The sequence below is a fragment of the Sus scrofa genome, chromosome 9, assembly GCF_000003025.6.
Source record: "Sus scrofa isolate TJ Tabasco breed Duroc chromosome 9, Sscrofa11.1, whole genome shotgun sequence".
Taxonomy (NCBI): Eukaryota; Metazoa; Chordata; class Mammalia; order Artiodactyla; family Suidae; genus Sus; species Sus scrofa.
The window spans coordinates 34,011,491-34,035,542 of record NC_010451.4 but is presented as its reverse complement, the minus strand read 5'-3'; the positions used below and the strand labels follow the sequence as shown (position 1 = coordinate 34,035,542).

The following is a 24,052-nucleotide window of genomic DNA, read 5'->3' as shown; positions in this document are numbered from 1 at the left end:
TCCAATGCTCTATTTTTACTGCTGGAGTTTCTCCTTAGTGAACCAGTTTATACATGTCCTACATTTTTTCCCCTCATCATTGAGGTCATTATATGGCTTTTAATTTTGTTTGCCAGAGAAATTAACACTTCACATAATTTGGATTCATTTGAATTCATCTCTGTTATCATATACAACTTTATATGTATGGCTAAAATCCTTAGTAAATTTCAACCTTAACTTTTGCAATATAACTTTCAGTCTGGTTCATATACCTAATGTGTATCCTCCATAATTTACCAATTTTTGATATAAATTTCTTACATGAATTAATAGCTGGGGTGAAATAAAGATTATTTCAACTTCTGATCCTTTCTCTAAGGAAAATGGAAAATGGAGCTAATATGGGAGGGGCAGAAGATGGAGAGTTTCACATAAATGTATGTTCCTTTAGGTCAGAGATTGCTCTTGTGTCTCTTTGAACAATAACGGCTAATTACTGGTATAGCTTTATTAGTTTTTATTTTAAAACAATTGCTCTGATGCTTTTGATTTTTTATTTTACAAAAAAGATTTATAATAATTGGAAAACACAACTCATTATTTCCCAACTAGAAAACTCATTTTTTCTTGTAGTAAGCAGTATATGAAATAGTTTTTATTGGTGATAGACATAGAATCAAAACTTTAAAGTTTATTGGCATATATTCATACTTACATTTTAAAATTTTACTGTTAAGTAAAAGTTATGTGCTTCATCTACAACTATGTCCTATTTTATTTTTATTTATTTATTTATTTTTGTCTTTTTGCCTTTTCTAGGGCTGCTCCCGCGGCATATGGAGGTTTCCAGGCTAGGGGTCTAACTGGAGCTGTAGCCGCTGGCCTACGCTAGAGCCACAGCAACAAGGGATTGGAGCCGCGTCTGCAACCTACACCACAGCTCACAGCAACACTGGATCCTTAACCCACTGAGCAAGGCCAGGGATCGAACCTGCAACCTCATGGTTCCTAGTCAGATTTGTTAACCACTGAGCCACGACGGGAATTCCCAAACTATGTCCTATTTTAAAGGCAAATATTCCCCCAGGTTCCACTGTTGAAAGTTCTTTCAAAAACTGAAGGCTTTAAAAGGGAAAACATTAACTGAATAAGTCTTTGTCAAGAGAGTTTCTTCACCTGTCAATCAGCAGCATCATGACATGGGACAATATAAAAGCCAGATGTGTGTTAACATATTGATGCTGTTGATTTCTGCAGGCCTGTCTATGGGGAAGTCATTTAACTGATGTGAGCACACATTTCCTCAACTGAAAATAGGAAATAATAATATCCACCTTGCAGAACTAGGAAGAATATATAAAGTATACAAAGCATTTAGCATATTGTTGAAAATAAGAGGAACATAATACATGGTAGCTCATACTAAGGCTTTTTTTCTTATTAGGCTACAAATTATTTAGAAATTGAAAAGTATAATGTTTTTTTCCATAATAAAATGAAGGTTTTAAAATGTCCTATACATTTTAAAAACTATAAAGGATGAAATATTTTGACTTTAAATTTGTTCAAATGCAGGTGAGATCAGGAAGTAAACCAAAAATATATAGACCAAGAATATGTTACTGAAAAGATAACTTTAAAAATGAATTGACTAAATTACAGCTTAGTCTTGTTAAAAAAGTATTACCTGTGGAATCCAGCCCATAAAACAAGGGAGAACTGATGATACACTAGGAGAATCATGCTGATTTTCAGAAAGCCGATTTCCATCAAAACTGCATCCTTCCAGTAATAAGCCACTGATCTGCCATGGAAACATATAAACCATTAAACTATGCATTAGAGCATGAAACAGCAGAATTTACTATATTTTATCTTCAGAAGAAAGGTAACAACTTCTATTTTGACTATGTATTTCAAACACTGTGAAAATAAAAATCATGGTATTTTATTTAAGAATAATGAAGGTGAAGGCCTGGGCCAATGTTCACTATAAGCTTCCTTTGGGCTGAATTCTCAGTTTAAGCAAATATTTTAGAAAAACAATACTTTAAAATGTCATCATTCATATAACTGCATATGCCTTGGCATTAGATTAATAGAAATATAGTGACAAAAGCCAAAAAGTTATTATTCTTTTCCAGGAGAGGGAAAGAAGAGCATATCAGAGAACAGGAACACATGCTCCCTACTTGTAATTCTAACATCCTTTTCTAAAGAATAGAAAAAATCAGAAAGTTTAATGAAAAAAAAAAAAATCCTTGACATGCCATGCAAAGCTGAAAGAAGAATAAAAAAGGAGAGTTAAGCAATATAATTATTTTGGTAATATTAGTTTCATATTTCTTCTTTAAAAGTGTTCATTCTTTTAGTTTCTGTATTGTTAATCTACCCTGAGTTTATCTAAAGGCAACAAATGCAGAGTTGGCATTTTGCATTCGTACTTATATCAATATTCTCATGATTGGAAGCTGACAGAAAATATAAACAATCTTATAGATGTCACATAGTATCCTTTAGGTTGTAACATACTAAATGAAAGTACTATAGAATTTTAGGGTCAAGGAACACTTTAAGTTGGAAGAATTGAAATCATTTTTAGACTTTTAGTGAGAGAGTGGTTTAGGAGCAAAGAGGTACTAGCAGAGTACACCTTGACAAATAGTTTTGATAGCTAAATTTGCAGTACGGTTGCTGTACCATGAAAAGATAAGCAACTTCTCTGCCAGTGAAAGAGTTGGAATAAAAATACAATTACTGAATCCCTAAGTTCAATATTCTCTCTTCTATACCACTGATATGATGTTATACAGGCCACTTCAAGAGTTTCTGAAGTATGGCCTTGAAGAAATGTAAATTAAAATTTAAAGAGTACTTTGCTAATTTCAGTGCTAGAAACCCTCTAGGCAAGATCATTTTTCTAAGGTCTTTTCTAGAAGTTTCATTGAGTTTTGAGCTCAATTAGTGTCTGTAAGAATTTGTAAAAGTAGTCTCCACTGCCAGTGTCACAATTTAACTATGTAACATACGTATACAGAGATATCAACTCATCATTTCCCCCTTCTAACCAGGGGGTGGGAGGGGTGAGAACTCTTATTCTCTGGAAGCTTATTTCAGTAATTGGCACTACTGACCATGTAGTTGCTTAAGCAGATGCCTCGAAGACATTCTTGGTTCCTTTTCCTGAACTTCTCACATGCCATCAATGACCAAGTCCTGTTACTACCAATAAACATTTTCTAAATCTGTCCTTTCTCTCTACACCCTCTATCATTTCCCTACTTTGAAATTTTAAGTAAAGAAAATGAAAACATGAGGATGTCAAAAAGCAATATGCTCTTGTCTATACAATAAAATGACAATATATAAAGGATCAGAGTGGTCTCAACAAAGGGCACTCTTGTTTCCACTGAGATTCTGTATCATTGAATGGAGTGAAAGCAGAGAGGCCCCAAATGTTACCTTTATTACTGAAAAGACAGTTTGGAGGCTCTAACAGGTGTCCATGCAACGGACTTGCAAATACAAAGCTCTAGAATTAGGAAGGCTTGACTTCTAGTTGTAATAGTACAAACCTTAAGGAGACAGATGCACCAGATGCAGAGACTGCCTTGAAGGGGCGGAGCAGAATATATATATATGCAGAATATATATATATATATACACGAAAGAAAAGCATAGGAAGGCACAGTATTCAGGCCTGGGCGCCTGACTCAAACTCATAGAAGCATAAAGTGATACCTTTCCTGGAAAGGGAGGGGTCAAGTAGAAGGTAGAGACTAGAGTATGAATATTAGTATGTAAGTATCGCTTCACACAGGAAAAAAACAAAACAAAAACATGAGCAGGAAATTAAAAAAAACTAACATTATAGTTAAAATAATTGGAAAATTGCCTGATATATAGTAAGTGTTCAATAAGTTTTAGCTATTACTGTTCATTTAATCTAATCCATCTTCTAAGTTCTAGACACTTAAGAATTATTTTATATAAAGTATATCCATTTAATTGAGGCAAAATAAAGTTTTGATTAAAAATAACCTGGATAATTTTACTCAAAAACTTCTGGACAGAGTACATAATTTTGCAAAATATTTTCCCAAATTTGTCCTAGATAGAGTCTTTTCTATCACTTCATTCCTACATCAAAGAGCTAGGTGACATGACAGAGCATGTTTTCTAATTTGATCAGTGCTGTACTTCCACTCTGTTTTTCACTCCCTTTAAATGATAAACCATGTTAAAATACTATGCGTGTCTGTGTGTGTGTATATATATATGTAAGTAAAATACTTATGGGGTATTTTCTTCCTTTTTACTAAAAGTTTGATAGAAGTCTATTGTAGTCATTAGTACCTTATTTTGCATGACACATATCCTTTGGATACAAAGAAATTATTGAGATTAGAGCTCATTTGTTTACATTATCTTAAAAGGATCACACTGTCAAAGGCTGCCTCTTGACATCTCTACAAAAGTATTGTGTGAGTTGTATGCAAATAATTAAGTGAAAGGCATCCAAATGTACATATCTTGTAATATCGTTTCCTCTCGCTATTCTTACTTCGCTTATAAATTCATAGCTTTCAACTTTACAGAATCAAAACAGAATAAAATCATTAAACCAAAAAAAAAAAATCTGTACTCTAGTGTTATTCACATTTGAATCTTTGACTAAAACATCTGAGAGGGAGTTCACGTAGTGGCTCAGTGGTTAACGAACCTGACTAGGAACCATGAGGTTGTGGGTTCGATCCCTGGCCTCTCTCAGTGGGTTAAGGATTCGCATTGCTTTGAGCTGTGGTGTAGGCTGCAGACGCGGCTCGGGTCCCGCGTTGCTGTGGCTGTGCTGTAGGCCAGCAGCTGTAGCTCCGATTGGACCTCTGGCCTGGGAACCTTCATATGCCACGGGTGCAGCCCTAAAAAGACAAAAGACAAAAAAACAAAAACAGAACAACATCTGAGAGGGGGCAGTTGCAAAAGTATGAAACTTAAAAAGCCCACAAATATATGGCTTTGGTTATAGTCTCAAAACCGAACTTACTAAAGGATAGTGTGGATCAGGCTGAACACAATTATGTAAGTATATTCCAAATAACTATCACGACCCCAACCTATTTAGACAAAGCTATTCCTAAACATAAGGTCTTATTCAACTTTTGGCTTCTCACCTCAAAAGGGTTTAACAACAGTAACAGTAGTGACTTTGTTCACTTAAAAACAGGATTAAAATCATTAATTTATCTCATATACAGTGCTGAATTTCTTCTGATTTTAACTTGACTTTAACTTAAGAGTGAATTTCATTTTAAACCCTGAATTTTATTTTGATAATTTATTTTATGACTTCATTTGCTAGAATCTTCCTTTTAAAAATTAAAAAAATGTCTTAAACACAGAGAAAATCATAAAAACATTTAAAAATTGACATGTTTTTCCCAACCAGTTTTACTAGACTTTAATATATATCCATGTTTGTTCCATATTTCTAAGCAAATAAACAGTAACAGACATAGGTAAGGTCCTCTGTACACACCTTGCCTTTCCTGTTTCTTTCCTTCACTCATCTGACCTAGTCATTATCCTGACTTAGTCTTGCATGATTTTTAAATATATCCGTAAACCATGAATGTATTGTTTTTCATGTTTCCAGGCTGTATTTAAAGTGCAAAATTTATGCATCATTTTGCAACCCATTCTTTCCTTCATCATTGGTCTAGATGCATCCATTTTGTCCTTTTAAGATTTAAAAAAATTTTCCAAACCCCTAATTTATCCCTCCCCCTCTTCCCTTCCTCTTTAGTAACCATAAGTTTGTTTTCTATGTCTGTGAGCCCCTTCTGATAATCTCTAGGTCCACCTATATTGCTGCAAATGACAATATTTCTTCTTTTAACGGCCGAGTGATATTCCATTGTGTGTATATGTATGTGTGTGTGTACATATATATATATATATATATATATATAGAGAGAGAGAGAGAGAGAGAGAGAGAGAGAAGGAATTTCTGGAGCTTATAGTAGTTCTATTTTTAGTTTCTAAAGGGACCTCCATACTGTTCTCAATAGTGGATGCACCAGTTTACATTCCCACCAACAGTGTAGGAGGTCCTTTTTCTCATCTTCTCCAGTATTTATTATTTATGGAATTTTTAATAAATTCTGACTGGTGTGAGATGACACTTCATTGTATTTTTGATTTGCACTTCTCTAATAATTAGTGGTGTTAAGCATCTTTTCACATGCCTGTTGACTGATGTCTTTTTGGAGAAATGTCTGTTTAGGTCTTCTGTCCATTTTTTGATTGGGTTTTGTTCTTTCATTTTTAACAGCTGCATAACATTTTGTTATTATTAATGTAAAAAATTATTCTACTGATAAACATTTAAGTCATTTCTAATTTTTTACTACTATATCACTGCAATAAATATTGTGGTACATGTCTTCTTATACACATCTATATGAATTTCTCAGGTATAGAGAGGAAATTGCTAGGTTGAAATTTATGCTCATTCTCAATTTACTTTAATATTGGCAAATTGTTCCCCAAGGTAAACTATACTCCTACTTGTCAATCTATATGCGTACATCATGTATGAGAATTTATTTTATGCTATAACCTTGCCAGTACTTGGCCTGTTGAGATTTATAACTGATCAAATTTGAGATTTAATTTCACTTTCCTGATTACTAGTGGTAACAAGCATTTTATATTTATTAGTCATTTACGTTTACGCTTTAAGTTGCCTGTTGTCCTTTGCCTACTTCCCCTTTTCCCCATAACGGGATTTTTTTTTTTTAAACTGAGTTGTAAAATTTTTTGTGTGTTTTAAGCACAAATCCTTTATCACTTATATAACATGTAAATATATTTATCCAGTCCATGGTCTATATATTTATTTTCTAAGATGTCTTTTAATTTTAAAGTAGCATATTTATCAGCTTTTTCCTTTAAATCTTTTATTCCTGTGTGTATAAGGAAATCCCAAATAAAGATATTTTCCAGGGCTTTTGTTTCTGAAAGTCTTCTTTTTCAAAAAGAAGTTACATATCTATAACATAAATCGTTCTGACTAATTTTTGTTTATGATAGTAGGATGGTTCAAACTGTATCATTTTCCATACAAGCAACCAACTATCTCAGAAACATTTATCGAATAGTTCCTCAATGCCTTCTTTGATTTGTAATGACCATTACTTTTGCCTATTTTTTCCCTGCTTTTTAGGGCCGCACCCGCGGCATATCGAGGTTCCCAGGCTAGGGGTCAAATCAGAGCTACAGCTGTTGGCCTACACCACAGCCCAGCAACGCCAGATCCTTAACCCACTGAGTGAGGCCAGGGATTGAAACTGCAACCTCATGGTTCCTAGTCAGATTTACTGTATAGCACAGGGAACTACATTCACTATCGTATAATAACTTCTAATGGAAAATAATCTGAAAAAAATATATAACTAAATGACTTTGCTGTATACCTAAAATTAACTTAAAACTGTAAATCAACTAATACTTCAATTAAAAATTTATATTTATTGTTTTTAGTCATATATTGGGACTAATAGTTAGCATGTTGTTTTCCTCTTTATCTCTTTTTGTTTAATTTTTATCTTTTCTGCTATGGATTGCATATCTATTTTAAAGTATTTAGCCATATCTTTTGAATGAATAACTCTGACATTTTCTAATGAATTTTAAAGAATTCTTAAGTTATTCAGTACTTCTCCTGAACATGATACGGATTTTATTTTACCATGTTATTTTTAATCTACTTATTACTGTTTAGAGTTTTAGTTTTTGTTTAAACATAATAAAAATTTTATATTTTACAGTTGACATTACATACTAAATTAAATTATCTTCTAATTTTTAGGCTCGGTTTGAATTTTCGTACATATTGCTTTCTCTCTGGCTTTCCTTTTTACATGTTTTAATACTTTTATTGAAGTTCTAAGAGTGGTAACCCTTGTGTTTAGCTTTCTGGAAATATCTTTTTATTATTCTCATTACTGAATGATATTTTAGATGGAAAGAAAATTTGAGGTTAACAATTATTTTCCTCATCAATTTGAATATATTACTCACTCCATTGTCTTCTGGCATCTAGTGTGTTGATTAGAAATCTGTTTGAAGGTTTGTTTTGTTTTGGTAGAAATCTGACTTTTCTGTCGGACAACTTTTAAGATTTTTCTTGATATTGTATACATTCACTACAGTGTAACTCAACTTGAATTTGCTTCTACTTAATATTTTTGGTACTTTGCATGTGCTTTTCACCTAATAACATCATTTTCCAATTTTTGAAAATTCCTGCAACTACTGTTTCAAATTAGTTTTGCTTCTCTGTCATTCTGTCTGTTCTATATATATATTTCTAAAAATCCTTTTAGAAGTAGGTCAGAATGTCAAACTATCATATCTCATAATATCTTTTTCATAATTTTAATACTTTACCTCTGTGACCAGTTCTGAGTTGATTCCTTCTAATTTCTAATTAATTATGTCTTCTTCAACTGCATCTAATATAGAGTATATTTTATCTATCAAATTTTTCATTTAAAGATTATAGTTTTCATTTCCAAGATTACTGATTGGTTTTCACATTCAACTACATATAACTGTATTATCTCTGCCTGCTTCTATTCTGTTAAATTCTGTAATTTTTAAGTGAAAGTTATTCTTTCATGTAACTATTTAAGGAAACTAAAGTAAATATTTTAACATTTTTATGAGATTTTTTCCCCCTAAATTAACAAACCAAATGACTAGATTTTGATTGGCTTAATGATTTTGTTAATTTTCCTTTCAAGGATTAGATTTTTCTCCCTGTTTATTATGGATTTTGGTTTCTAGATTCATCTTTTTTTTTTTAATATATATGACAGGAACTTTATTTTGTTTTGTTTTGTCTTTGTCTTTTTTTTGCCATTTCTAGGGCTGCTCCCACGGTATATGGAGGTTCCCAGGCTAGGGGTCTTAATCAGAGCTGTAGCCACCGGCCTACGCCACAGCCACAGCAATGCGGCATCCGAGCCACGTCTGCGACCTACACCACAGCTCACGGCAACACCAGATCCTTAACCCACTGAGCAAGGCCAGAGAGCGAACCCGCAACCTCATGGTTCCCAGTCGGATTCGTTAACCACTGCGAAACCACAGGCACTCCAAACTTTTTTTTTTTTTTTTTTTTTTTTGGTCTTTTTGCCATTTCTTGGGCCTCTTTCACGGCACATGGAGGTTCCCAGGCTAGGGGTCGAATTGGAGCTGTAGCTGCCGGCCTACGCCACAGCAACAGCAACTCGGGATCCGTGCCGCGTCTGCAACTTACACTACAGCTCATGGCAACGCCAGATCCTAAACCAACTGAGCAAGGCCAGGGATCGAACCCGCAACCTCATGGTTCCTAGTGGGATACATTAACCACTGCACCACGATGGGAACTCCTCTAGGTTCATCTTGAAGGGTATTTTATTTTTTTCCCACATACTTCAGTAATGACCTTCCCACATCTACATAGCTAAAAAATTTATAATGTCAGTTTGGGGGTTCTGTTTTGCAGATGTTGGGGATATTGCAGTACTAAGCCATTGATCTGGTGGGTAGTGTGGTTCAGTATCTAATGTTAAATCTATGTCTTTGTCTTTCAGCTTCCTTGGGCCTACAGCTTTCTACAGTGCCACAGACACTACTGGTGATCCTACAATAGTTTTATTCATTCTCCTTTTATTGGAGAGCTAGAGAGCCTAAGCTCACTCCTGGATTTAAGCAATGAACCTTATTTCAGCTTCCATCTCAGATACAGCACTATTAATTCCTTTTACTCTGCTGGGGCATATTGTTCATTGCTTCCTACTTCTAGACTTGGAGCTCAACAGACCTCTGTTTTTCAGACTTAGTCACAAATTTATTTTGTCCTGTTTCTGATGCAATGAAATACTTATCTTGTAGTTGAAGCCAGATTATGTTTGTACTTTCATTTTTTTTAATATTTTATCTATCATTACGTATCTATCTGGAGCTGAGACGATTAACCATGACAGACCTGACCCATCTTTATAAGAAGTTCTCAACTGTTTAAAATAAAAAATACATTAGAGAGTAAGAAAAATGAGTAGACAAACATCTAGGTAGTATCTCAAATACATCCTTTTTTTTCTTTTTCTATGTTATATATTTTTAGTTGAAGTATAGTTAATTTACAATGTGTTGCATATGTATATTACATACATCATATACAATGAAAAAATAAAGTTTGTACTGAATATGCTAGGTCCATTTAATTATAAAAAGTTTTGAGGAAAAATACCCTAAAATACTAAGATTAATCTGCATAATGGTTTCATAGGTCTGTTTATCAAAAAGTTTATAAAGTTATATTCTTAAGATTTGTGTAGCTTGTTGTATGATATTATACTTCACTATAAAATTTTACCAAAAATAAGATGCAGAGGTCAGGGAGTTCCCATTGTGGCTCAGAGAGTTAAAAACCTGACATAGTCTCTGTGAAGATGTGGGTTCAATCCCTGGCCTTGCTCAGTGGGTTAAGGATCTGGCATTGCCACAAGCTATAGTGTAGGTCACAGATGCAGTTCAGATCTGGTTCAGATCTGGTGTTGCTGTGGCTGTGGGGTAGGCCAGCAGCTGTAGCTCTGATTCAACCACTAGCCTGGAAACTTCGATATGCTACAGGTACCTCCCTAAAAAAGAAAAAAAAAGATACAGAGATCAACATGAAGAAACTTTATGTAATCCAAAGACCAGGGATATTGCACATGAAAAAGAACAAATGCACTTTACCAAAACACATTAAATACATCAGAAGTTCACACTGATATCTAAAAACAAAGAAGAAATGTCATTGGACACTGCAGAAAATAATGTATCAACACCATATTCTGAATAGCACTAGTTTAAATATTTTTTTTAAAGAAAAGCATTTTCTCTTTATTTTCTACATAAAATGTATTCCATGTTATCTAGGTAAACACATAGACCTAGTTGATGGGCTTTTTTGCAGAAGAATTTCAGTTAATAAATGTAGAAGGAATAACAAATTTAGAAAAATTAGTTTCCTCTAGAACTAACTTCCATTTTACAGGAAATAAGCGACAGAGTCTATGTAGTATCATAAGGAAGCAAAGAGATGAATACAGAATGTAGATCATTATACAGGAGAAGTGATTCTGATTCTGTAACAAACAGTGGTATGAAATAAAAAGAGGAGCCTGATCTAGATGTGAAAAGACATAAGGTACATAATAACCAAACACAATGTCTGGACCTTGATCCTGATTTGAAGAAACTATTGGAAAAGTTTTTCTCTTTTTTTTTTCTTTTGAGACAAAGTAGTAAATATTGTTATGAACCGAGTATTAAATGATGCCAAGGAATTATTGTTAATTTTTGTATGTGTGATAATATACTGTGTTGATTTAAGAATATATTGCTTTTTTTGAGAAATGGATAGGTAAAATAAAACAATGTCTGGAAGTTGCTTCAACAAAGACAAAAGAGAAAAAGGAATGTCTCTAAATCTTGGAAATTTTGAATATACAGGTTCATTTTACTATTCTCTCTCTGTACTAGTTTGAAATTATTTAATAAGAAAAACACTAAAAATGATTAGAAAAACTTGAAAACCAGAGGATATTTAAATTTTCTCTAGATAACTGCCTTTTCTGTCTAGAGCTACTATCCTATCTGTTAGTAGCCATGGCCACATGCGTGTGGTGCACTTGAGATTTTGCTAGTCTGAATTGAAATGTGCTATAAATATGGACTATATGATGGGTTTCAAGGACTCTGTGCAACAAAAAGGAAAATAAATGATATCATTCTTATTTCAAAAATATTTATTACATGTTGAAGCAACAATATCTTGCATATATGTGATTAAATAAAATGTTAAAATTAGTTATATTGATTTAATTTTTAATGTAACTACTAGAAAATATAAATCCACATATATGGATTGTTATAGGTTGAAGAAAGGAGAGCATGTGAGAGAAAATACATATTCCAGGTGAAATATATAGAGGTTTCTTAGTTTTGAAAGCTGTGGAAGGACTCGGACAGTTGATAGAACTTAGTACATAATCCTAGCACACAGATTTTTTTTCAATACAGTGTCAAAGTCAGAATGTCTTGTAGAGTGAGTTCCCACTGTGGAGCATGGGGTTAAGGATCTGGTGTTGTCTCTGCGGCAGCTTGGGGCTCTTTTGAAGCACGGGTTAGGTCCCTGGCCTGATAACTTCCATATGCCACAGATGTGGCCAAAAAAAAAAAAAAAAAAAAAACCCACAAACAGAATGTTTCACAGTAGAGAGACTTCTAAAACAAGAAATTTGAGCCAGTTCTCAGCCTTCTGCGATATTTGAAGAGCATGAGAAGATAGTATGAAATTGGCAAAGTTACTAAACAGTAGTCAACTAAGAATTAAAAATCCTTTAAACTGGTGGAAATATAGTAAGACATTCAAAAGAATTTAACGCTATAAGAATATCAAAACATTTAAAACCTTTGGTTACTGCAGTCACTTAAGTTCTTAAGAAAAATCATTTTTGTTGAATTGGTTTTATATTGTATATATTCATATGTACCAAATCATTTTAGAGACTGACTCTTATGGAAAGTTACCTTACTAAGCACTCCTACAGTTCCCATGAATTAAAAACAATCTCTACTTAATAAGCATATTTGCATTAAGTGCTCAGCTTTAAAAATGAAAACTACCAGAAATACATGTCTTAATCTGAATTATTTAAAGTTTTTTTATTTTTGGTAGATTTTCCACTGCTGGACTGCTAAGCTACAACTGGCAGCTCAGACTAAGTGGGAAGGATGTATCTAAAGCACGTAACTCCTAGATCTGATGAGCCCATTCTCCTTATGAAACCCCAAATGTCTAAATGTCTAATTCCTCACTGTTTTAACTTCTATTTCCTGGTCAGCCCAATGAGGAAGGAATTAAAATATGAATAGTAAAATAACCACTTGGTACATGGGCAGACTCCAGCCTCCCATGAAGCAGCCTAAATGAACTGGCAAGCATACACGGCTGTATGACTCTACCAGGTCCCACAGGAGCAGCAGCTTTCAGGCATCCAAGAGAACTATGCATTACTAACAGGACTATAATGTTTTTAATAAGCCTGACTTGCCAAGGTAGAAGACTTGTTTATGCTTTTTGTGTCTGGCGGCACCAAGTCAAGGAGGGAGCTGGAAGGTGCCCGGATTTGCCAGAGCAATACTTGCACAGCCTGGGCAAGATCGAGCATGCAGGTTGAACAGGAGCTTGATTTATGCCTTTGCCAGTACTAAGTTTCACAACTGCTGTTTAACAAATAATAAATCAATAGTGGCAGTGAGGACATTTTAGAGGGTCACATTCAGGATCTGAAAAATCAATATACATACATGTTCTCTTAAGCAGTAGGTCTAGAAGGTTGGAGACATTGATTGGTTTGTGAACTACAGCCCTGCTTGAACATTTCACTGGTTTAATGCAGTCTAGGTGGTAGATATTGATAAAAAATTCAAAACCAATTAAATTCTAAAGTGACAAATGAATTCAAATCTAAAATTCTCCTATTGAAATAATTCTTTTGTTGAAAAATTTGATTAAAAGAAACCTAAATGAATTATTCAGCTTACTGATTTTGCCAAGTGCAAATGGTAAGGGGCTTACAAAAACTTATTATCTGGTAAATATTTCTGGAAACTGTAGCTAAGAAATTAAGAAATGTGCTTCTATAGTTCACATAAATGAGGGGACATAGAGTTGAAAAATTCTGTTGAATTACCTTAAATCTCATGTGAGAGATGGCTGCTTTTACTTAAAGTTGTAAGACATAATTGTATCAAAATTGTAACATTCCTAAATATATTTACCAATGAATATTTTGGTTTTTAATGATAAAGTTTATGAAGGACAAATGACCAATGGATAAAAGTAAAAAACTTTATATTAATTAAAGATTAATTTAAACTTCATATAAAATTTATTTCTAATTAAAAAATAAATTATTGCCTACTAAAAACTAATCCAGATCAAATTATGAGATATAATAACACATACACAGGTTTTCAGAGACACTTGTAATAAACATGTCAAGGAAGGTATTCCTTAAATCCACTGATAAGTGAGACAACAAAGGTTCAGATGTCTCTATTAATTGTTTTAAAAAGTCACATGACTGTTTTGGAGAACTAAGATTAGAATCTTATTTTACTAACTGTCAGCATTTTTTCCTCACCTATAAAACAACGTATTTTGTAGATTTTACTTTCATTGTTCAAGAACAGGAACAAAACAGTTCTGGAAATATTAATACACCTTGAAACAGAATAAAACTTGTTTCCCTTGTTTTTTATATGAGTATATCTAAATAATGATACTAAATAATATGTGTGTAGTTTACAGCTGACAGAGACCACACAACCAGGTAAGCATGTGGTTCCTGGATTAAATATCATGTGTCCCCTGCCTCTCCTTAGCAACTAGGCTACAGCTTATATGCACCAGTACTAGCTAAGGTAGTTATTATAGGCTAGAGGCTAAGGTTAAAATAAAATTTAATTTTTATAATTAATCTTAATTAATTTAATTAATAAAATTTCTTCAGCTTCAAGGGAATTTTGTAACAATCTATAGATCCAAAAGAGAAAGACCTAGCTTATTGTTAATGATCAAATTTCTGGCACACTAAACCATTATTGCTGATGTAATAACACCTACTATATTGCCTCTCCTATTGTAGGCCCTCAACTCAACAATTCAACAAAGGTTTAATTAAGTGCTTATTATGTATGAGGTATTGTTTGAGGTATCTCAGATATTAAAAAAAATGGAAAAAAATGATTACTCTCATGGGACTTGCATTTCAGTAGAGCAAAAGAGACAAGAAAGAACAAATATAATAAAAAAAATTATATGGTATGTTAGAAAGCAGTAGTGACATGAAAAGAAAATTGTTGACCTGGGAACTAGAATTATATAAATAGAACTTCTAAAAAGTTAGGTGCCTAAGGTTAATTAAGTTAAAGAACTATAGTCTTACTTCCAATTTATTTTAAAAATTGAATTATATATAATACACTGAACTAGGTACTGGGGATCTGAAGTTGGGTAAGACAAGTCTTTGTCTTCAATATTACAGTTTCACGTGACAGACCAGTATAGATATAAGGAGATAATCATACTGCAACATGCAACATGTCATTTTAACAGTTTAATAAAGTTAAGAGGGCAATTTTAGGTGTGGAATTAAGAAGGAAGAATGGTAAAGAATGCTACTGGCATGGAAGTAGGTTGGAACTGTTGCAGAAGGATTTCATTACAGTCTTTTAATTAGTTTTGTTGTAATATTTGTTCCTTTTTTATTTTTTGGCTGCATACGTGGCATGAAGTGCCCATGCCAGGGATCGAACATGTGCTCCAGCTATGACTCTAGCTACAGCAGTGACAATGCCAGATCCTTAACCCACTGAGCCCTCAGGGAACTCCTTATTAATATTTGAATGGTTATCTAATATTACCTATTATTGCAAGAGTAATAGATTTTTAGCAGGAAAGCTATCTAGGAAAATTTATACCGAAAAAGATGGATTTTTTTTCACATAGTTGGCTTGATTTTGAGAGTGAACTAATGTACTCACAAATTGTGAACTCCCTAAGTACAAGATTTGTCTAAACTTCACATACACATTTTATACATAGTTTATCATATAGGAAACATTTATGACTTGAATGTTAGGACAGGTAACTGAATAGAACTTCAAGATTTATATCATTTTTTTTAACAAAGTTATATTTTTGAATATGCTGCATCTCTAAGATTCTTATTACTGTAGTAGAACAGGTTGTATTTTGTACAGGTTGTTTTATGTTAAATCTTAGCTCAATTTGATTTTTTACATAGATAATATAATTTATATATATTATATTTAATATATCTTCTGATCTTACACTACAAATGTAGGTGACTTTGAGATTAGAGCAATATCTCTTTATCACAGTTGGTAACTACAAAATTTTTGACCCAGATAAACATCTAAAATTAGTCTAGTACCTTAATCTGCAGCTTTGCTTCTTGCAGTCGACCTTTCCATGAGGCCACAAATTTAAGGCTATCCACAGAACAGACCATAGCCCTGTAAAAGTAACACATCAAATGTCAGAAAGCATTAATCCTCAGGAATTAAAATATGAAGAGCTACGGAAGATATATACATTCCTACTTATTTAAAATTGGAATATTCACAATGTGCAAGTAATCAGATATCTTAAACTTTGCACAATACCTAAGATTTCACACTAAGTTTTTAAAGTTTTATGTCAGTCACCTGTTCAAGGTTGTATAACACCTTGAGGATAGGGTCTTTTTATTTTTATATCCTCCATTTTAACCATCGCCCTCAAACGCAGGCCATGGTGAGTGTTCAATAAATGTTTACCAGCGAAACTGAAATACTGATATTTATAATATTGAAAATCCCCCAAATAACTAAACATCTGAATTTTTCCAGTATGTTTTAGTAACTGTCCCTTTGATTACATTCTAACTTCTTAAAAATTTCAGACTATATATGATATGATAAATTTTTAAAACAAATTTGTTTTAAAAAAAGCGTTTGATCTTAACCTTCAAATACTGTTTTCCACCAAGAAAACTTAGTCAGCATTGTCCAACAGAATTGTCTAGAGATAAAAATGTTTTCATGCAAAATCATGGACTTGGAGAATAGACTTGTGGTTGCTAAGGGGGAGGGGGAGGGAGTGGGGTGGTTGGGGAGCTTGGGGTTAATAGATGCAAACTAATGCTTTTGGAATGGATTAGCAATGAGATCTTGCTGTGTAGCTCTGGGAACTATGTCTAGTCACTTATGGTGGAGCATGATAATGTGAGAAAATAGAATGTGTACATGTATGTGTGACTGGGTCACCAGGCTGTACAGTAGAAAAAAAATTGTATTGGGGAAATAACAATAAAAAAAATTAAAACAAAAAAAAATGTTTTCATGCAGTTCAAAATGGTAGCCACTGCCCACATGTGGCTACTGAGGACTCTAAATGTGGATAGAATACTGAAAAATTACATCTTTTTGGCTGCATCCAGGGCCTGGGATCAAACTCACACCATAGCAGCAACCCAAGCTGCTGCAGTGACAATGCTGGATCCTTAATCTGCTGAGCCACAGAGGAATCCCTAATTTTACTTAACTTTTTAAAAAGTTTAATAAGCAGGTGGTGTTCTTTTCTTTCTGATACAGACCAGGGTTTTTCCATCTGGACCTTTCAGCAGGACCACTTGGATTTGGGTGGAGTGAGCAGAACGGAAATAGGGGAAATGGTTCAAGGGGGAAATATGCTCTCATACAAATCACATATGAAGGGTGTTTTGAAGTCATTATTGTTATTGCTTCAGGATGTGTGAACTGTATTTTTCAAGGTCTTGATTTGCCTGATGAGCATTTCCTAGGGTTGCTGCTCCAGGCATGATGTCTTTGTTGTCATGGGGTCCAGCCTGGTCTAAAAGGAATTTTAATCAAAGTATAGTTGATTTAGAATATTATATTAGTTTCAGGTGATTCACAATTTTTAAAGGTTACACTCCATTAAAAGTTATTAAAAGATAATGGCTGTGATTCTCTGTGCTACACAATGTGTCTTGCTTAGCTATCTTATACATAGCAGTTTGCATCTCTTAATCACATGTTTAATTTGTCTCATTCCTCCTCCCTTTGGTAACTGCTAGTTTGTTTTTTATATCTGTGAGTCTGTTTCTGCTCTGTATGTACATTCATTCATATTATTTTTTTAGATCCCACATTTAAGTAATATATAATAATTGTCTTTGTCTGACTTAATTCATTAAGCATAGTATTCTCTAGGTTCATCCATGTTGTTACAAATGGCAGAATTTCATCCTTTTATGGCTGAGTAATATTCCACTGTGTGTGTGTTCTATATCTATATCTATATCTGTGTCTATATTCCACATCTTTATTCATTTGCTTGATTATGGGTACTTCGGTAGCTTCTATGTCTTGGCTATTATAAATAGTGCTGCTGTGAACATTGAGGTGTGTGCATCTTTTTGAATTAGTGTTTTTGTTTTTTTCCAGATATACATCCAGGAATGGAATTGCTGAATCATACTGTAGTCCTATTTTTAGTTTTTTGAGGAATCTCTATAATGTTTTTCATAGTGGCTATGCAAATTTACATTCCCACCAACAATGCACAGGGGTTTCCTTTTCTCCACATCTTCTCTCACATTCACTGTTTGGAGGCTTTTTGATGATAGCCTTCTGACAGGTGTGTAGTGATATCTCATTGTGGTTTGGATTGGCATTTCTCTAATAATTAGTGATGTTGAACATTTTTTCATGTGTCATCTGTGGCCATTTGAATTTTTCTTTGGAAAAATGTCTATTTAGGACCTTGCACATTTTTTGATGGGGTTGTTTGTTTCTTTAGATATTGAGTTGTATGAGTTTGTATATTTTGGATATTAACCCCTTGTAGGTTGTACTGTTTGCAAATATCTTCTCTCATTCTGTAGGTTGTCTTCATTTTGTTGACAAACAAAATACTGTGCAGAAGATTTTTAGTTTAATTAGGTCTCATTTGTTTATTTTTCTTTATATCGTTTGCCTTAGGAGAGAGATCCAAAAAATATTGCTACAATTTATGACAAAGAGTGTTTGGCCTATGTTCTCTTCTAGGAGTTTTATGGTTTTAGGTCTTAAGTTAGGTTTTTGAGCCTTTCTGAGTTTATTTTGTATATTGTTTTACACATAGGTGCCCAGCTTCCCCAGCACCACCTTTTGAAGAGAATTTTCTTCATTGTATATCCTTGCCTCCTTTGAGGTATATTAATTGAGGGGTTTATTTCTGGGCTGCCTAACTGTTTCTATTTCAGATATTTCATTATCATCTTATAGAACCACAACAGATTTCTATGATAATTTTATATCCTGAAAATTTGCTGAATTCTTTAATAGTTCCAATAGTTTGGGGGTACAGACTTTTGGGTTTTCTATATAAAGTATCATGTCATCTGGAAACAGTGAAATTTTTACTACTCCCTTTCTAATGTCTTTTATTTGTCTTTCTCATCTTATTGCTGTGGCTAAGGCTTCCAATAATATGCTAAATAAAAGTGACATAAGAGTGGGCATCCTTTTCTTGTTTCTGAATTTAGAGGAAGGCTTCTTTCTTTAAAACATAGAGTAAGATGCTGGCTGTAGGTTTGTCATAAGTGGCCTTTATGATGTTGAGATATGTTCCCTCCATACCCACCTTGATGAGAGTTTTTATCATGAATGGATGTTGAATTCTGTCAAATGCTTTTTCTTCATCTACTGAGATGATCATGTGATTTGTGCCTTTTCTTATGGTAATGTGGTATATTACATTGATTTGCAAATGTTGAGCCATCCTTGGGACTCTGTAATAAATCCCATTTGATCATAGGATATTATCCTTTTTATATATTGTTGGATTCAATTTGCTAAGTTTTTTGAGGATTTTTACATCTATAATCATTATTTCCCTGTAATTTTCCTTTTCTTTTGGCATCAGGGAAATGGTGGCCTTGTGGAATGAATTTAGGAATATTCCATCCTTGTAAATTTTGGGGAATAGGTTTAGAAGAATAGATATTAGTTCTTCTTTATATGTTTGGTAGAATTCCCCCTGTGAAGCTGCCCAGATTTAGACTTTTATTGGTTGGGAATATTTTCATTAAAAATTCGGTTTCAGGAGTTCCCGTCGTGGCGCAGTGGTTAACGAATCCGACTAGGAGCCATGAAGTTGCGGGTTCGGTCTCTGCCCTTGCTCAGTGGGTTAAACGATCCGGTGTTGCCGTGAGCTGTGGTATAGGTTGCAGACGCGGCTCGGATCCCGCGTTGCTGTGGCTCTGGCGTAGGCCGGTGGCTACAGCTCCGATTCAACCCCTAGCCTGGGAACCTCCATATGCCGTGGGAGCGGCCCAAGAAATAGCAGCAACAACAACAACAACAACAACAAAAAGACAAAAAGACAAAAAAAAAAAAAAAAAAAAAAAAATTCGGTTTCACTACTAGTGATTGGTCTGTTTCAATGATCTATTTCTTCTTAATTCAGTCTTAGTAGGCTGTAGACTTCTCAAAATTTATCCTTTTCTTCCAGGTTGTCCAATAACTGTTGGTAGTATTTCTTATCATTTTATCTCTATGGTTTGGGCTGTTATTTCTTTTACATTTCTTATTTTGTTTGTTTGGGTCCTCTCTTTTTTCTTTTTGGTGAACCTGGCTAAAGCTTTATCAATTTTGTTTATCTTTTAGGAAAAAAACAGCTCGTGGCTTCATTCATGTTTTCTATTGTTTTTTAATTTCTATTTTGTTAATTTTTCATATGATCTTTATTATTTCCTTTCTTCTGCTGACATTGGCCTTTGTTAGTTCTTTTTCTGATTATTTTAGGTGGTATGTTCATTTGCTATTTTGAGATTTTTCTTGTTTCTTATGGAAGCTTTCTAGTTTCATACAGCTGTGGTTGGGAAAAATGCTTGATGTAATTTCTGTCCTCTTAAATTTCGATACCTAGAATGTGCTCTGTCCTGGAGAACATCCCATATGCACTTTGAAAAATGTGTACTCTACTGCTTTGGGGTGTAATGTCCTGTGGACATCAATCATGTCCAAATGGACCAGTGTGTCATTTAAGACTTCTGTTGTCCTACTGATTTTCTGTCTGGATGATCAGTCAGTTAGTCCTTGTCTTTTGTGATAGACTTTGTTTTAGTCTATTTTGTCTGATGCGAGTATTGCTATCTCTAATTTTCTGTCACTTCTATTTGCATGAAATACCTTTCCGCCTGGTCTCATTCAGTCTGCGTATATCTTTAGCCATAATTATTATGCATCATGGAGTAGGTCTGTTTGGGTTCATCTTGTTTGAGACCTTCTGTGCTTGCTGTATGGGATACCTATTTCCTACCTTTGGTTTGAGAAGTTTTCAAGTATAATTTCTTCAAATACATTTTTGTTCTCCTTCTCTTTCTCTTCTTCTTCTGGAACTACTATAATAGGAATGTTGGGGCACAATATTATGTAAGAGATCTTAACTGCTTTTTTAAAAATTTGCTTTTCTTTCTGATGTCTTCTGACTGGATGATTTCCACTAATCTGTCTTCCAGATTGCTTATGCCTTCTTCTGTATCACTTAGTCTGGTAATCATTCTTTCTAATGTCTTTCTTTCTTTTTCTTTTTTTGTCTTTTTGTATTTTCAGGGCTACACCCGCAGCTATGGAGGTTCTAGGTTAAGGGTCCAATCAGAAATGTAGCTGCTGGCCTACGCCAGAGCCACAGCAACATGGGATCCAAGCCATGTCTGTGACCTGCACCACAGCTCATGGCAATGCTGGGTCCTTAACCCCTTGAGTGAGGTCAGGGATTGAACTTGTGTCCTCATGGATGCTAGCTGGGTTTGCTAACCACTGAGCCATGATGGAACCTCTGCTAATGTATTTCTTATTTCAGCTATTGAGTCATTTATTTTTGACTGGTCTTCATATTTTCTAGTTCCTTGTTAAAATGTTTAAAATGGCTTTTTTTTTTTTTTTTTGTCTTTTGTCTTTAGTCTTTTCAGGGCCACACCCAAGGCATATGGAGGTTCCCAGGCTAGGGGTCTAATGGGAGTTACAGCTGCCAGCCTACGCCAGAGCCACAACAACACCATATCCAAGCCGTGTGTGCAATCTGTATCATAGTTCACAGCAACGCTGGATCCTTAACCCACTGAGCAAAGCCAGGGGTTGAACCCGCAACCTCATGGTTCCTAGTCAGATTCGTTCCTGCTGCACCATGATGGGAACTCCAAAATGTTCATTTTTTAAATTAATTCTTTTTTTAAAAAATTTTCAGTTAACACTTTCAGTACCAATTAATTCTTTTTTATTTTTTCCTTTAACAGCCCACTTGCGGCATATGGAAGTTCCTAGGCTAGGCGTCAAATCAGAGCTGAGCTGAGGCCTATGCCACAGCCACAGCAACACCAGATCCAAGCTGTATGTGCAACCTACACTGCAGCTTATACCAATGCTGGATCCTTAAACCACAGGGTTAGGCCAGGGATTGAATCTGCACCCTCACAGAGACAGCATTGGGGTCTCAACCTGCTGAGCCACAATGGGAACTCCCCAATTGTTTTTAATTTTTTATCTGGTAAACTGCCTATTTCTCTTTCTGAGAAGAAATAGATTTTTTTTCCAGTGGTTTTCTCTTATTCTTTCAATTGAGAGTAGTTTCTCTTTCTTTTCACTTTACTTAACTTTTTTTGCCTCTATGAATTTAGGTGAAACACTTACCTCCTATGATCTTGAAGGAGTGGTTCTTATGTGGGGGTGTCCCTATGCAGACGATAGGTGCCCAGTTCCTTTGGTGGGAGAGCTGGATTTGATGTGAATGCCAGAGGCAAGACCCCTTTGTCTCTCACTGCTGACCTCCAGTCTCCTCTGTGCTCCACAGGGGAGGTGGGGCCCATGTAGTTTCTCTCTGTTTATTGGGGTAGGAGGGTGGATTGAGCTGTGGTGTAGAGCAGCTGCTGTCAGAAATCTGGGCTGCTTCTGGGGCACCACTGGGTAAGCATCAACAACAGCCCCCATAACTCCACCCAGGCTCCACCCCAGGACTGAGTCACATCTGCATCCCAAGGTCAAGTCTCTTCCCTGTTCCTGGCCACCTTAGATTCAGTATCATCTTGTGGCATGGAATGAGCAGGGCCAGAGCATTTGCTTGGCTCAGGCTGGAGTGCATGATGAATCAGTCATGGGAAACCCAGAAGCTATTAAAACAGACCTCTTTCAGTCCTGCCCCAAGGGCTAGCCAGTGTGTACACATTACTCCTGAGTGGAGTCCAGGCTTCTTCATCTGTCCCAGAAGTCCTCCAGCTAGCAAAGGGTGGCTTTTCTCCTCCATGTAGGATCTTAGGACTGGGACATCCAGTCTGTGGCTTGATTCATTCATTCATTCCCCAAGGCATGGGTCCACGTGTATAATCACACTTTTCCTCCAAGTCCCCTTACCAGGGTCACCCAGCTTGATCAGTTTTCTCCCCTTCATACCCAATGATATGTATATTTTTTCTAAAGCCTTGATTACAAAGGAGTCCTACCAGTTTCCAGTTAGTTTTTAGTGAGAATTTTTCTGCATGTAGATGTATTTTTTATGTGTTCATGTGGTAAGGTGAGCTCCACATCCTTTTACTCCACCGCCTTGGTCTCCTAAATCCTACTTAACTTTAAATCATTCACATTTAAATAGCCCCATTTGACTTCTCCCTACCATATTGAACACAACAGGTCTAGATAGACAAATGATCAAAACTTTAAAAATTAAAATCTGCCTTTTGTCTAATAAAAATATATCATAATTGAAAGCAATGCTTTCTAAACTAAAAGTTAACTGTTACTAAATGTCAAGTATTAAGAAATAGCACAACTATCCAGATTCAACAATGAATTCATTTCTTGACCATCAAGGGAATGTTATCAGAAATGAATAAATCATTACCCCCTGAGACAAATAAGTATTTCATTTTACTTACCTTGCAGTTTCCTGGCGAAGAGCATTAAGAAATGTGTCTGGATGGAAGAGTTCTGATAGGTCAAGTGTGTCAGTGAGAAGAGTCTGCTTTTCAGCTCTCTCTACCCAGCTCTAGATGGGAAGAACACACATTAAAAAAGTTTTAAACATGATAGAAATCCATTAAAGAATAATTATGCATAAGTTATTTTCAATGAGGAAGTTATACAGTTTCTAAATGCTTTGAAATGATGTCTGGGGTAAAAAAAGATTTCCACTGTATGTTGTGAAATCCGTTATAGTGTTTTGAAATAATGTCCATCTCACACAAAAAAAGCGTCTCTGTACAACCTTTTGTTAGTAGAAATCTACTCTAAAGAGTCTAAAATATGAAATTGAATCTCACACATGGCATTTACAGGAGATGCTGAGCATCTGGGTCTAATTCTATAGACCCAAGGTCACCTATTCTTGCCAATGCAAAGTGAACCTGGGTTCCAG

The 24,052-nt window shown here is 34.8% G+C and overlaps 1 protein-coding gene across 1 annotated transcript in view; it reads right to left on the bottom strand.

Moving 5' to 3' along the window:
- DYNC2H1 (dynein cytoplasmic 2 heavy chain 1) overlaps positions 1–24,052 on the bottom strand; it is a 319,035-nt gene that overhangs the window by 4,412 nt on the left and 290,571 nt on the right. The window contains 3 exon segments of the mRNA XM_021062717.1: positions 1,670–1,786; positions 16,050–16,131; positions 23,574–23,683. Coding sequence (XP_020918376.1) covers positions 1,670–1,786; positions 16,050–16,131; positions 23,574–23,683 — 309 coding nt within the window.